Below are 11,730 nucleotides of genomic sequence, written 5' to 3' on the forward strand. Positions count from 1 at the left end.
CGTGGAGGGACTGGTCCTGGTGTCACTGTCACGTACAAGGGAATTTATATACAGAGAGAGAGACGGTCACGATCATACACCAGTGGAGTGGCTAGTGTCATTATGCAATACACAGACGCGTGTCGTAATGATCACTCAGTGTCGTAATGATCACTCAGCCGAATGGCTGTCTAAAACCCAATAAACAGTTATTTATCTAATTTATCATTTATTTAAACAATGTCATCACTGTACTTGGGATTATCCCATATTCTATGAACCTTTTAAGAATGCTTGTACACTATGGTTATGAAACATATATTTTCCAAACCTAACCCTGCAATATGTGACTCAATATACAACACGGAGCCTCATACTCTTTTAAAAGCAAAGGAGAAAATCTCAAAATCAGTAAAATTGATATAAATATTTAATGTAACACTGGTCAGGGAAATGTTACACTGTACAGGATAAAAGAAATCATTGTACAAAGATCACGTATGGAGAAGTACTTCCTAGTGGCTGGAGAAAAGAGATAAGAATATTTATTTTTGTCGACTAGAGCGTGGTTTTATGGGTTTGGGAAATAAGGGTGTGTGTGTGTGTGTGTGTGTGTGTGTGTGTGTGTAGAAGATTTAGGGAGGGGTAACTTAAGAATACAGCGAATCTAAGAAACACTTCGGAAAGAAGAGAGCAGGGAGACCGTATTAGGTTCTGGGAGGGCCAGTGGATGTTCCATCATCATCAACCAGTCAAGTTGTAAGGCAAATATAATGAAGATTGTCTGGGTCTTACGTCTGTCGACTGCCAGGGAGCATGAAGACCATCAACACCATGTTATAATCTCCACTCGAGCAGACATGACCGATAGGTTCAGTTATTCAAGGTAGTTCTTACGCCAGCCACACACGCCTTCAAGACGTACATGGCTATTGAAAATATATAATATGGTACAATGGAGAAAAAAGTATTTTGAATAGTATCTTTCAAAATTACAGTATAAGTGAGTAATGTTATCATTACCAGCAGAGTTTGCATTTAAATAGCTGTCTATTGCATTTCTTTACATGATGTAAACATTCTAATACTATACAATAATACCATTTGCTACATTTCATATGATACTGCAATGAAAAAGATCCAGAAAAAAAAAAGAAAACGCAAGATATTGCAGAAAATGGACCGTTATTAATCTCTGCAAGCAATCAGAATTTGGTCACACATGTGCAGGATCAAAATAGGAATTACAGAATTAAGGGACAATATTTCAAAGCTAATTCTACGTCTGACATTACGATCAGAACGCTTTCTCTCCTCATTGCAGAATTACTGAAAAAAAATTATCTAGATCGGCTTATTTTGTGAAGACTGATCATGTTAATATATCTATATCACTGTCGTTAATTTAGTTTAAATACAAATAAATACAAGAACATAAAAAATAAATATTAAACATACGTACTTAAAATAACAATAAATTACTAACATACCGTAACAGAATATGTGCCTGTAAGTTGATATGTAGTTTATAAGCCGTACATAAAACACACATAGTTCAAACTCTTACAGTGAGTTGTCAACATTCACACACACAACACAACTCGGACGGACCACACTTCATATGTTATATTTTCCCCTTATTGGTTTTGTATCCAGTTCTGCAGCTCCTCCAGATAACGAGTGTCTGACTTTAAAATCTTTGTATAGCCGTTACTACCGTTTTCTTTCGAACTAGTGGCGGGAAATTCAAACTTCTTTCTGGCTCTGTCTGGAGATTTTATCCCACTTTGTGGTGGTTCTCGAACTACTGGAGGAGGGCTGTAGATCATCCTCACAGCCTCGAGGACCTCCTGAAGGTCGTCCTCGTCTTTCTGCAGATCGCGTCTCCTTCGTCTCTTGCCCAGGACGATGGGTAGCCAGATCGGCAGAAGGGCGGCGGCTCCGTACACCGCCACGGACCCCACGAAGCCTATGGCGTTCTGCAGCTGGTCGTTCGAGGTGCCGATGGCGGATGAGATGGCGTTCAAGATACCCGGGGCTTGGGTCGTAGTCGTAGTGGTTGGAGTTGTGGTAGTTGTAGTTGTAGTAGTAGTGGTAGTAGTAGTGGTGGTGGTGGGTGTAGTGGTTGTGGGTGTAGTCGTCGTAGGTGTTGTAGTCGTAGGTGTGGTTGTGGGTGTTGTAGTAGAGGTAGTGGCAGGGGTGGTGGTGGCTACCCTTTGACGGGGCGTCGTGGTGGTTGTGGAGGTCGTCGTTGTCGTTGTGGTCGGTCGTGTCGTGCTGGCGGGGGTCGTCGTCCCCACAGGATAAGGTCTCAATGTCGTGGACCGTCTGGTGACCCAGTCTTGTGGCTGGACGGGGACCTGGACATCGTCCGGGGACTGGAGCGTCGGTGTGATCTGCTGGGTGACCTCGTCAGCCTCTGGGGTCGAGTCTGGGTCAGTGTCGACCTCTGTGTGGGTCACCGGCTCGTTGGCGACGAACAGAGTCGGTCTGGAAGTCGATGTTGTCGTTGTTCTCCTCCTGTTGGGGAACTGGGTGAAGAACAACGCCGCTGACGACGAAGACGCGACCGAAGACGTTCCTGAGGTCGTGTCAGCCACGGGTGTCGGCCGGTCGGTCTGCTGCTGCTGCTGCTGCAGGAGGGCGATGATGGTGGCGGTGGCGGCGTCGGAGGAAGAAGGAGGTCGAGGCGACCCACCTGACGGCGGTAGTGTCGTGCCGGTGATCCTGTTGATGACGGCAGGAACCGCATTGATGAAGAATATCGGACTGTTCGTCACGTTGAGGACCTGCCCGACGTCGTCCGTGCTGAGCTGAAGGTCGATGATGTCGGTGACGGCGGGAGGCAGGTCCTCCTTCGGCCCGACGGGGTCCCTGTCGGGGTTAAAAGGACCTTCCCCACCCTTCCACCCGTTCAGAGCCGAGTACAGGAAGTTGGTCACGAGGGCCACGTCTGCCGGACCGTCTTTATTCTTGTTTTCCTCCGTGGTCGTGCTCGACTCCCTCACGGTGTCCGTGGGCTGCCGCTGGACGGCGTTGGGTTCGTCGTTATCCGAGATCAGTGATGACATCACTTGGGCGATGGAGTCGTCTAACTTGTTGTTGGTTGTGGTCGTCACGGCGGCTGCACTGGTGGTCGTCGACCGTTTGACTGTCGCGGCTTTCTCCGTGGTTCTTATGACCTCCTCGGCCTTCACGACCTTGATGCCTGGAGACTTGGAGGATGCCTCTGGGTTGGAGATTATAGCCTCCGTCTCTCTGGGCGCTTCCGATGTACTCGTGGTTGCGTCCGTCGCTGGCTCGTTTACCACCTCTGGTCTGGTGGCCGCTTCTGGCGATGGATTCTTCATCACTTCAATAAAATTCTCCGCCTCCTGATTAGCGCCCGTAACGAACCCTCCTGAATCCTTGAGCGATGATTCTCCGTCAGACGTTGATTCAGTGGTGATGGCCGCCGATTCTTCGGCGACCAGTGATCCTCTTACTGTTGTTGATTCTTCTGCATCATCATCAGCTACCGACGCAGGTACGTCTCCTGCTGTTGGTGCCTGCCGGAGGATACCTGATGCCTCTCCTGACTGCTCCCTCTCCACGTGCGTGTTGCTCCCCGCCGACCAGGGTGTGGGAGATGAGTGAAGCCTCTTCACCGGACTCTTCTTGTTCTTTTCCCAAGCTGTGGGGAAGTTAGTCCCTGCGTCCTTGTACTTCATGCCCGTCAGGATACTGAGCCAGTCCTGAGTGATCGTGGCTCTCGGTGTGGCCTCCGCCGCGTCGCTTAGGCTGCGTCGACGCCTCTTGCCCAGGACGAAGGGCGCCCAGTACGGCCAGAGGGCCGTGGCGAAGGCGATCCCGCTCGGTAAGGCTCCTATGGCGACGGCCTTCATCAGGTTGTCCATGCGGGACTCCGCTGCAGCCATGGCTTCCGCAGCGATCTCGCTGATGCTTGAAGACTTCTTCTTCTTCTTGCTCTTCTTCTTCTTCTTCGCCTCCTCCCCTTGTTTACCGGTTGGTTCTTGCTCTGGGGCCGCCTGGGGCGTCTCCTCGCGTTGCTCCGTCACTCCCGTTCTTAATGCAAATGAGTTCCGAACGGTCGAAGAAACTCCATCCCCAACGGGACTACTGTTGCTGCTCCCAGTTAACGCGAGAAGGTTACTCTCACTCTGCCTGTGTGTCTGGTCCTCGTTGACGATGTTGAACTCCTGCATTGGGCTCTGGTGAGGCACCAGGCCGCCTGGGTGAGGGTTCGGACTGCGGGCTGAGCCTAGGGCAGGTGTCAGCGAGAGGTTCGCAACAAGGCTTGGGAAGAGGAGTGAGGACGTCGGAAGACCAGAGTATCCCACATTGGAATATTGTGAAGTAAAGTCCTTATGGAAAGGGTATGGGTTACTAGGAATTGGGTCAGTTAGTGGGATGCTGGGCGTGAGTGGCGGGTACTTGAAATGGGCATGGGAAGGAGTGGCACTGCTGCCCCCTAAACCCACGTCATCAAGTACTCTAGGGGGTGACCCTGTGGGGAAATAACTCGTCAGGTTACCCACGTCCGCCTTACGGAAAATCCCACCGTAGGAGCTGTTGTCTGACGGCTCAACGTGAGGCTTGACGAGCTCGAAGACCTTGTTCGGCAGAAGGCCGAGGACCGAAGGCTTCTTACCCAAGATCTCATGCACAGTGGTGTTGTACAGTGGCACCACGGGTGGGATAGTGGTCGCCCTGATGAACTGCGGCAGGAGGTTGAGGACCTGGTTGTGGTTGAGGATGATGCCCTCCGGGTTGGCAGGATGTGCTCCCGTGGCGAAGCCGGGCGGGCGTCCTCCTCCATAGAGACCTTCTGTAGGTGGCGGAGGCAGCGACGGCGGGAAAGCTGGCGGACCTTTCGATTCGAACTGGGACGGAGAAGATGGTGACAATGCGGGAGGAGGAGGAGCGGGAGGACCTGATGATCCCAGCAGGGAAGCGAAGGAGCTGTGGACCGATCCAGATGTAGAAAATCCAGAAGGAGGAGGAGGTACGGGAGGAGGCACACCCTCCGGAGGTTTCAAGGGCAACACTCCCGCGGGCGGCGGCGACGGGCCTGAGGTAAAGAGACTGGAGAGGATTGCAGAATCTACGTCGGGGACTTCGAGCGTCCCAAGATTCTCGGCCGTGGAGCCCAGCGGAGGTTTCCCCGAGCCAGGTGATGGACCGGATGGGCTGAGGCCACCGTTGGGCCCTGATGGAGCAGGAGGGAGGTCCACATCCTCGCCACTCCTCACTCCACCGATGATGTTGATGATGAAGATGTTCACCACGTTGGTCTTGGACGTCGAGTTGATGTTCAGGTTCCCGACGCCGATGGTGTTGTTCAGGAGCTTCTTGACGACGGATCCCTCCGGGTGGGGGATGTGGCCCTTGGCTGTGTTGTTGTGGCGGGCGGCGTCGTACACCACGTTCGAACCCAGGAGGTTGTTGATGGTCACCTCCAGTTCCTTCAGGTCTGGGATCGTCGAGTTGACAACATTCACCGTCGGCTCCTGCCCAGGGCTCTCCACCACCTGGAAGACGAACACCTACGTCAGGTAAACCGTCATATATACCTACTATATGTACTAAACCTACATGTATGTACTACTACCGACACGTTCGTTACTCAACGCACGGAGATCATAGATAAATTTCACACGATTTTTTTTTGGAGGACGACTCGTATAACACACACACACACACACACATACACACACGTCTGGGCCATGTCTCATGCTGGCTCAGGAGACGTATCTCTCTCTCTCTCTCTCTCTCTCTCTCTCTCTCTCTCTCTCTCTCTCTCTCTCTCTCTCTCGTCCTGTCATGGGGGCAACACCCGCCCTCTCTAGTTCTGCCACAGATCCTCAACACATGTGGCAACTTCACGACGTTTGTCATGATCCAGGTTGTAATTTTCTCGTATGTTTAGATCAAATCACATTATGAAGGAAAGGAATTACACTGATAAAAAAGTTGGTTATGCCTCTTAAATCAACCTCGGCCTGGACAAAGGCGTCCTAGATCAGTCCCACATGAGCCAAGGCCTCCTGGATCAACCCCACATGAGCCAAGGCCTCCTGGATCAACCCCACATGAGCCAAAGCCTCCTAGATCAACCCCACATGAGCCAAGGCCTCCTAGATCAACCCCACATGAGCCAAGGTCTACATCAACCCCATATGAGCCAAGGTCTCCTGGATTAATCTCATGTGAGCGAAGGCCTCTTAGATCATCCTCACACGAGCCAAGGCCTCCTGGATCATCCTCACACGAGCCAAGGCCTCCTGGATTAACCTCACATGAGCCAAGGCCTCCTGAATTCACCTCAAGTGAGCCAAGGCCTCCTAGATCATCCTCACACGAGCCAAGGCCTCCTGGATCAACCTCACCTGGGCGATGGCCTCCTGGATGGCCACGGGTCTGGCAGCAACGGCCTGGTTGACAGCCGACTCGACCACCTGCTTGAGAGCTTGGATGTCCGTGACGGAGCTGATGCTAGTGTTGAGCAGCATGGAGTCCACCTGCCGGAGGAGGAACATGGAACTTAAACTGTGGATCCTCCCTCACCTGAAGACCTTTGGATCCTCAAGTTGTAAACGAGAAACGAATTGAGAATTGAGGTGTCCACCACCTCTTCCTCCTCCTCACCACACCACCTACAATGTCCTGCCGGACCACCACCACCAGTCCTCAGCCTCCTGCAGGAGACCTCATCTTACTCCCCACATCAGCCACATGCCCCATACGTAATACTGATGCTTCTTCTGAAGGAGTTTCCTTCTTCTAGGAGCATTACACAGCCCCTCTATTAATGTCATGTATATATTGTGTATATGTAAAGCTATCTATGTATGTTCTATTGTAGACGTTATATACAGATTGTATAGCAATTGTATATACTGTATTAAATCATTCTAACAACTAACACCTAGTGACACTGTACAGGGGTACTTTGTATGAATGGCAATAGTAAACAGCTTGTTGTGTGTTGAAAAAGGACTGACTGGGAATACCTGTTTTGTTAGTTAATAAGAAATGAGAGGTATACGAGCGTTTCCTGCAGGGATGGAGTGCGAGTGTTTGGGAGATATACAAGAGGAAGCTGCAAGGGGTCACCATGATGGTGCCTTAGGCTCACAAACATGGAAAATGAAAGCTAGGGTGAGAGAATATTGGCAAACTTTATGGAGAATAAGAAATAATGTTAGAAGGAGGTGAACAGCGCGAGGACAACAAAAGAACAAATGGGAATATCACACAAGGAGGCAGATGGAAAAGTCAAGAGGAGATGGATGAAAAATTTCCAGGGCAGCTGAATGATATGGTGGAAGATGTTGAGTGTTTGAGATGTGGAAGTATGCGAAGTGAAAGAGTCATGATTTGGTGAAAAGAGAAGAGGTAGTGAAAGCCCTGCGTTAGATGAAGTTTGGCAAAGAGGCTAGAGATTGGGATTGCAGATGAACTTTTCGAGATAGGAATGATAATGTTGTTGAGTGTTCGAATGTGTATGTATGGCTCAAGGTGAGGTGTCCAAGGACGGGTGGAGTGCCTGTATAGTACTACTGTATACAGGTAGGACGAGCAAAAGTTGGCATGTCCAGAGTATTAGAGACGGGGAGGAACAATGTGGCTTTGCCAATGTCTGATTTGAAAACTATAAAAGGAATCGACAGGAAAGGAGTTTGGGAGGTTCTCACTCCATAAGGTGTGGATGGAGGGCTTCTGAAAGCGGTTAAGAGCCCTTATAATGGAGGATGAAGATAAGGGTCGATCTAAGGGGGAAAAACTGGATCCTGTCCTGAGAATTGTGGGTAATGAGAAGACGCGATATTTCCAGTGTGAAGGAGGCCTCCACGAGAGGAAAACTTAACCTACCTCTGATGTATGGATGTGAAGCCTCACATCTTCTGTGTGGAAAGAGGAAGATAGACACTATATGGCTCGAATCAGGAGGAGAGATTGCGTGAGATGCCCTCTCCAGCGGCAGGGATGTGAGGAGGATGTGTTCAAGTGAGCTGGTGGGGAGGAAGGAGGAGGAGGAGGAGGTAAAGATCACCACCAGAGAGAGGGAGAGGGAGAGGATCATCCTCACCTTGGCATCGGAGAGGAACTGGACAGATGGCTGTGACTGGCCCCCCGTCAGGTTTTTGGTGATGACGATGTTGAAGGTGTCCACCTGGTTGTTGTGGAAGCCCCCGCTAGGGGTCGGGAGTGACATCTGGAACTGAGGAGGGACCCCGTAGTGCTCTTGCTCCTGCTGCTCCTGCTGCTGTTCTTGCTGCTGTTGCTGTTCTTGTTGCTTTTGGTGGTGGTGGTAATACTGCTGAAGTAACTGGACTAGCCCACTCCCAGTCACCTGATGGTCCAGCGTCTGGTCCATGAGGCTATGTGCTTGCGGGTGGCGCTGAAGGAGCTGCTGCACGATCAGCTGTGCCTGTGGGTTCTGCGTCAGCTGGTAGAGACGCTCCTCGAGCCGTTCTGCCAGCTGGTCTTTGGCATCTTGCCAGTACAGCTGTCGTTCCGGGAGCTGGTGCTCTGTAGCGTGTTGCGGGTACTGCTGCGATGATGTGTGTTGCGGGTACTGCTGCGATGATGCGTATTGCGGGTACTGCTGCGATGATGCCTGTTGCGAGTACTGCTGCGATGATGCGTGTTGCGGGTACTGCTGCGATGATGCGTGTTGCGAGTACTGCTGCGATGAGACGTGTTGTGGGTACTGCTGCGATGATGCGTGTTGCGGGTACTGCTGCGATAACGGGTGCTGCGCGGACGGCTGCGAGGACGCTTGTTGCAAGTACTGCTGCAATAATGCCTGTTGCAGGGACTGCTGCGAGGACGTGCGTTGCGGGGACTGCTGCGAGGGCGCGTGTTTCAGGAACTGCTGGGCCGTGGGGTACCTAAGGTAGTATGGATGGTCGGGTCCCAGTGGTTGTCGAGCAGGCTGCTGGGGCAGTCGTGTTCTCACTGAGTACTGACTTGTCGAAGGGGCGTACGAGCCAGGCCCAGGAGATACATATGGTTCCTCATACGGGAAGTCTACGGCCTCTCCAGCATTCCCCAAACTGGTGGGGGCGCCACAGACATAAAAAGGAAAACATGTTGATATTAGAATAGACATCTTGATTCACGTAAACGTCTCTTAGAGGTTAGGCGCTGTTCATACGAGTTTAAGATATTTAAGTACGTCTGTCATGACGCGCGGTGGAAATAGAGAGAGAGAGACACATCGAAGTAAATGGGAGACTCATGAGGGATATTTTAGAGAGAGAGAGAGAGAGAGAGAGAGAGAGAGAGAGAGAGAGAGAGAGAGAGAGAGAGAGAGAGAGGTAGCCAGCGAGCCTTACAGACATTACTTATAGCACGTCTGATCCACTGGGAATAGCCTGTCGTTACATCAAGATGAGACGTAGATTGAATATGGAGCGGATTTGAGAGAGAGAGAGAGAGAGAGAGAGAGAGAGAGAGAGAGAGAGAGAGAGAGAGAGAGAGAGAGAGAGAGAGAGAGAGAGAGAGAGAGAGAGAGAGAGACGTAGGAATACGGTTATGAATCGTCAGATGTCAAAGTGAACTGAAGGGTTTGCAGAAGACAGACCGAGGGTGATACACACGAAATATATAAACAGATGTGAGGACAGCTCAGCAGCACCTTGAGGTACAACGATGTGGATAAAGGAAGATAAAAGGGAGGTTAACCCACCAACATCTATGGTGACGAAGAGAAGGGTAGGAAAAGAATGGATGTGAATTGACAAAGAGTGAGAAACGAGAGGCGAAATAAGGAAGCTTGGATACTAGACCCGAAGTTCTACGCCTTGAAAAGCTTTATATATAGACACATCATCATAAACCACAGACGTAGGATTTCCTTGAACCTCTCTCAGAGATGATGACACCAGTACTCTACGTTAACATATGATTAATCAGGTCAGTAATCATCTTCAGAATGCCATACTAAGCGACCAGCAAGGAAAGAGACTGTGGGGGATTGAAGATGCTATAAAGAAGTATGCGAGTTGAAGAGAAAGATTCGATTGTTTTTAAACTCCATTTGAAATCAAAGCATCGCTAGACAAAGGGTTAGATTAGTCATGACAACAAAAAAAAATATGTTATGTATTATCATACGTTCTGGATAATGGCAGTAATGATACTGTCTATCAAATTTCATTTAGAATATAAATTAGAATTAAGTTTCGTGATACGTGTAAAAAAAACAACCTTATTTAATATACTTTTTCTAATGATCTTATAAACTCTGCAAAATGTCTTTGCATAACTTTATGAGAAACATTAATGATGCAAAGTTTAGAAAGTATCTCTTTAATATGGAGTTTATTTGGGTTCGTAAGTCAGTATGACACTGTGTCCTGAATGTATGACCTACACTGAGTCTGGCATGACATGACCTACACTGAGTCTGGCATGACATGACCTACACTGAGTCTGGCATGACATGACCTACACTGAGTCTGGCACATGACCTACACTGAGTCTGGCACGACATGACCTACACTGAGTCTGGCACGACATGACCTACACTGAGTCTGGCATGACATGACCTACACTGAGTCTGGCATGACATGACCTACACTGAGTCTGGCATGACATGACCTACACTGAGTCAGGCACGACATGACCTACACTGAGTCTGGCATGACATGACCTACACTGAGTCTGGCATGACATGACCTACACTGAGTCTGGCATGACATGACCTACACTGTGTCTGGCATGACATGACCTACACTGAGTCTGGCATGACATGACCTACACCGAGCCTGGCACGACATGACCTACACTGAGTCTGGCATGACATGACCTACACTGTGTCCGGCATGACATGACCTACACTAAGTCTGGCACGACATGACCTACACTGCGTCTGGCATGACATGACCCAACAGTGTACCAGAACTGACACCGAACCCCCGTCAGTGTCACCCATTCCCCACCTCCCCCTTTTGAACACCTCACCTGTAGAGGAGGTGGTCCTCTTCCCCCTGCTGGACCCAGTAGGGGCCGACGTCGAAGGTGTCTTGGTCGAAGTCGTCGAGGGTGTTGGCCCTCTGCGTGGACTCCTCCTCAGGGTCATGGTTCTTGGGATGATCTGGGACATAGTCCCGAGTCTGGTGGTCTGGGATGTGGTCTTCGGTGGGGCCGAGGTCTGAGGAATGATGATCGAGGGCGTGGGGGTCCTGGGTGTGGTCTGGGGCGGGGGTTCGCTCCAGCAGATGGTCTCTGTCATGGTCTGGGGTGTCGAGTCTGGTCTGGTCAAACGCCGTGTCTGGTGGAGGACGAGTCGAAAAACCAGTTCAGTATGAATGGAATTTTGAGATTAAGAAGCCAAGGTCTCTCTGCCCGCCTTACGTCACTGACACAGAGCGTCTCTCTCTCTCTCTCTCTCTCTCTCTCTCTCTCTCTCTCTCTCTCTCTCTCTCTCTCTCTCTCTCTCTCTCTTCACATACATCGACAGTTTATCCACCTATGATATAACCTCACATAAACCAATGAACTATTATCAGCATCCCACACAATGATAATTATCAATCTATAATTTTCAAAGACACAAAACCACATAGATAATTTAACTATTATCAGCATCCCACGTAATGATAATTACTAATCTATAATTCTTTAAAGACCCAAAATAGAGGTTTATATTATTTACCTTTAGACTCGCCATGTTTGCCTCTTTCCTCTGCCATCTTGACCATCATTTCGAGGGCAGAGACAGCGGGCTTCAACACCCGG

At 49.8% G+C, this 11,730-nt stretch overlaps 1 protein-coding gene across 1 annotated transcript in view; it reads right to left on the reverse strand.

Moving 5' to 3' along the window:
- Nucleotides 1-395: 395 nt before the first annotated feature.
- LOC139749669 (uncharacterized) overlaps nt 396-11,730 on the reverse strand; it is an 11,970-nt gene continuing 635 nt past the window's right edge. Inside the window, exons 1-5 of the mRNA XM_071663833.1 lie at nt 11,648-11,730; nt 10,954-11,263; nt 8,072-9,041; nt 6,369-6,500; nt 396-5,510 (exon numbers count right to left, since the gene is read on the reverse strand). The exon at nt 11,648-11,730 is cut by the window's right edge and continues 635 nt beyond it. Of these exons, the coding sequence (XP_071519934.1) occupies nt 1,617-5,510; nt 6,369-6,500; nt 8,072-9,041; nt 10,954-11,263; nt 11,648-11,730 (5,389 nt within the window). The 3' untranslated portion in view covers nt 396-1,616. The remainder of the gene's footprint in view (nt 5,511-6,368; nt 6,501-8,071; nt 9,042-10,953; nt 11,264-11,647) is intronic.

The sequence above is a fragment of the Panulirus ornatus genome, chromosome 8, assembly GCF_036320965.1.
Source record: "Panulirus ornatus isolate Po-2019 chromosome 8, ASM3632096v1, whole genome shotgun sequence".
Classification (NCBI taxonomy): Eukaryota; Metazoa; Arthropoda; class Malacostraca; order Decapoda; family Palinuridae; genus Panulirus; species Panulirus ornatus.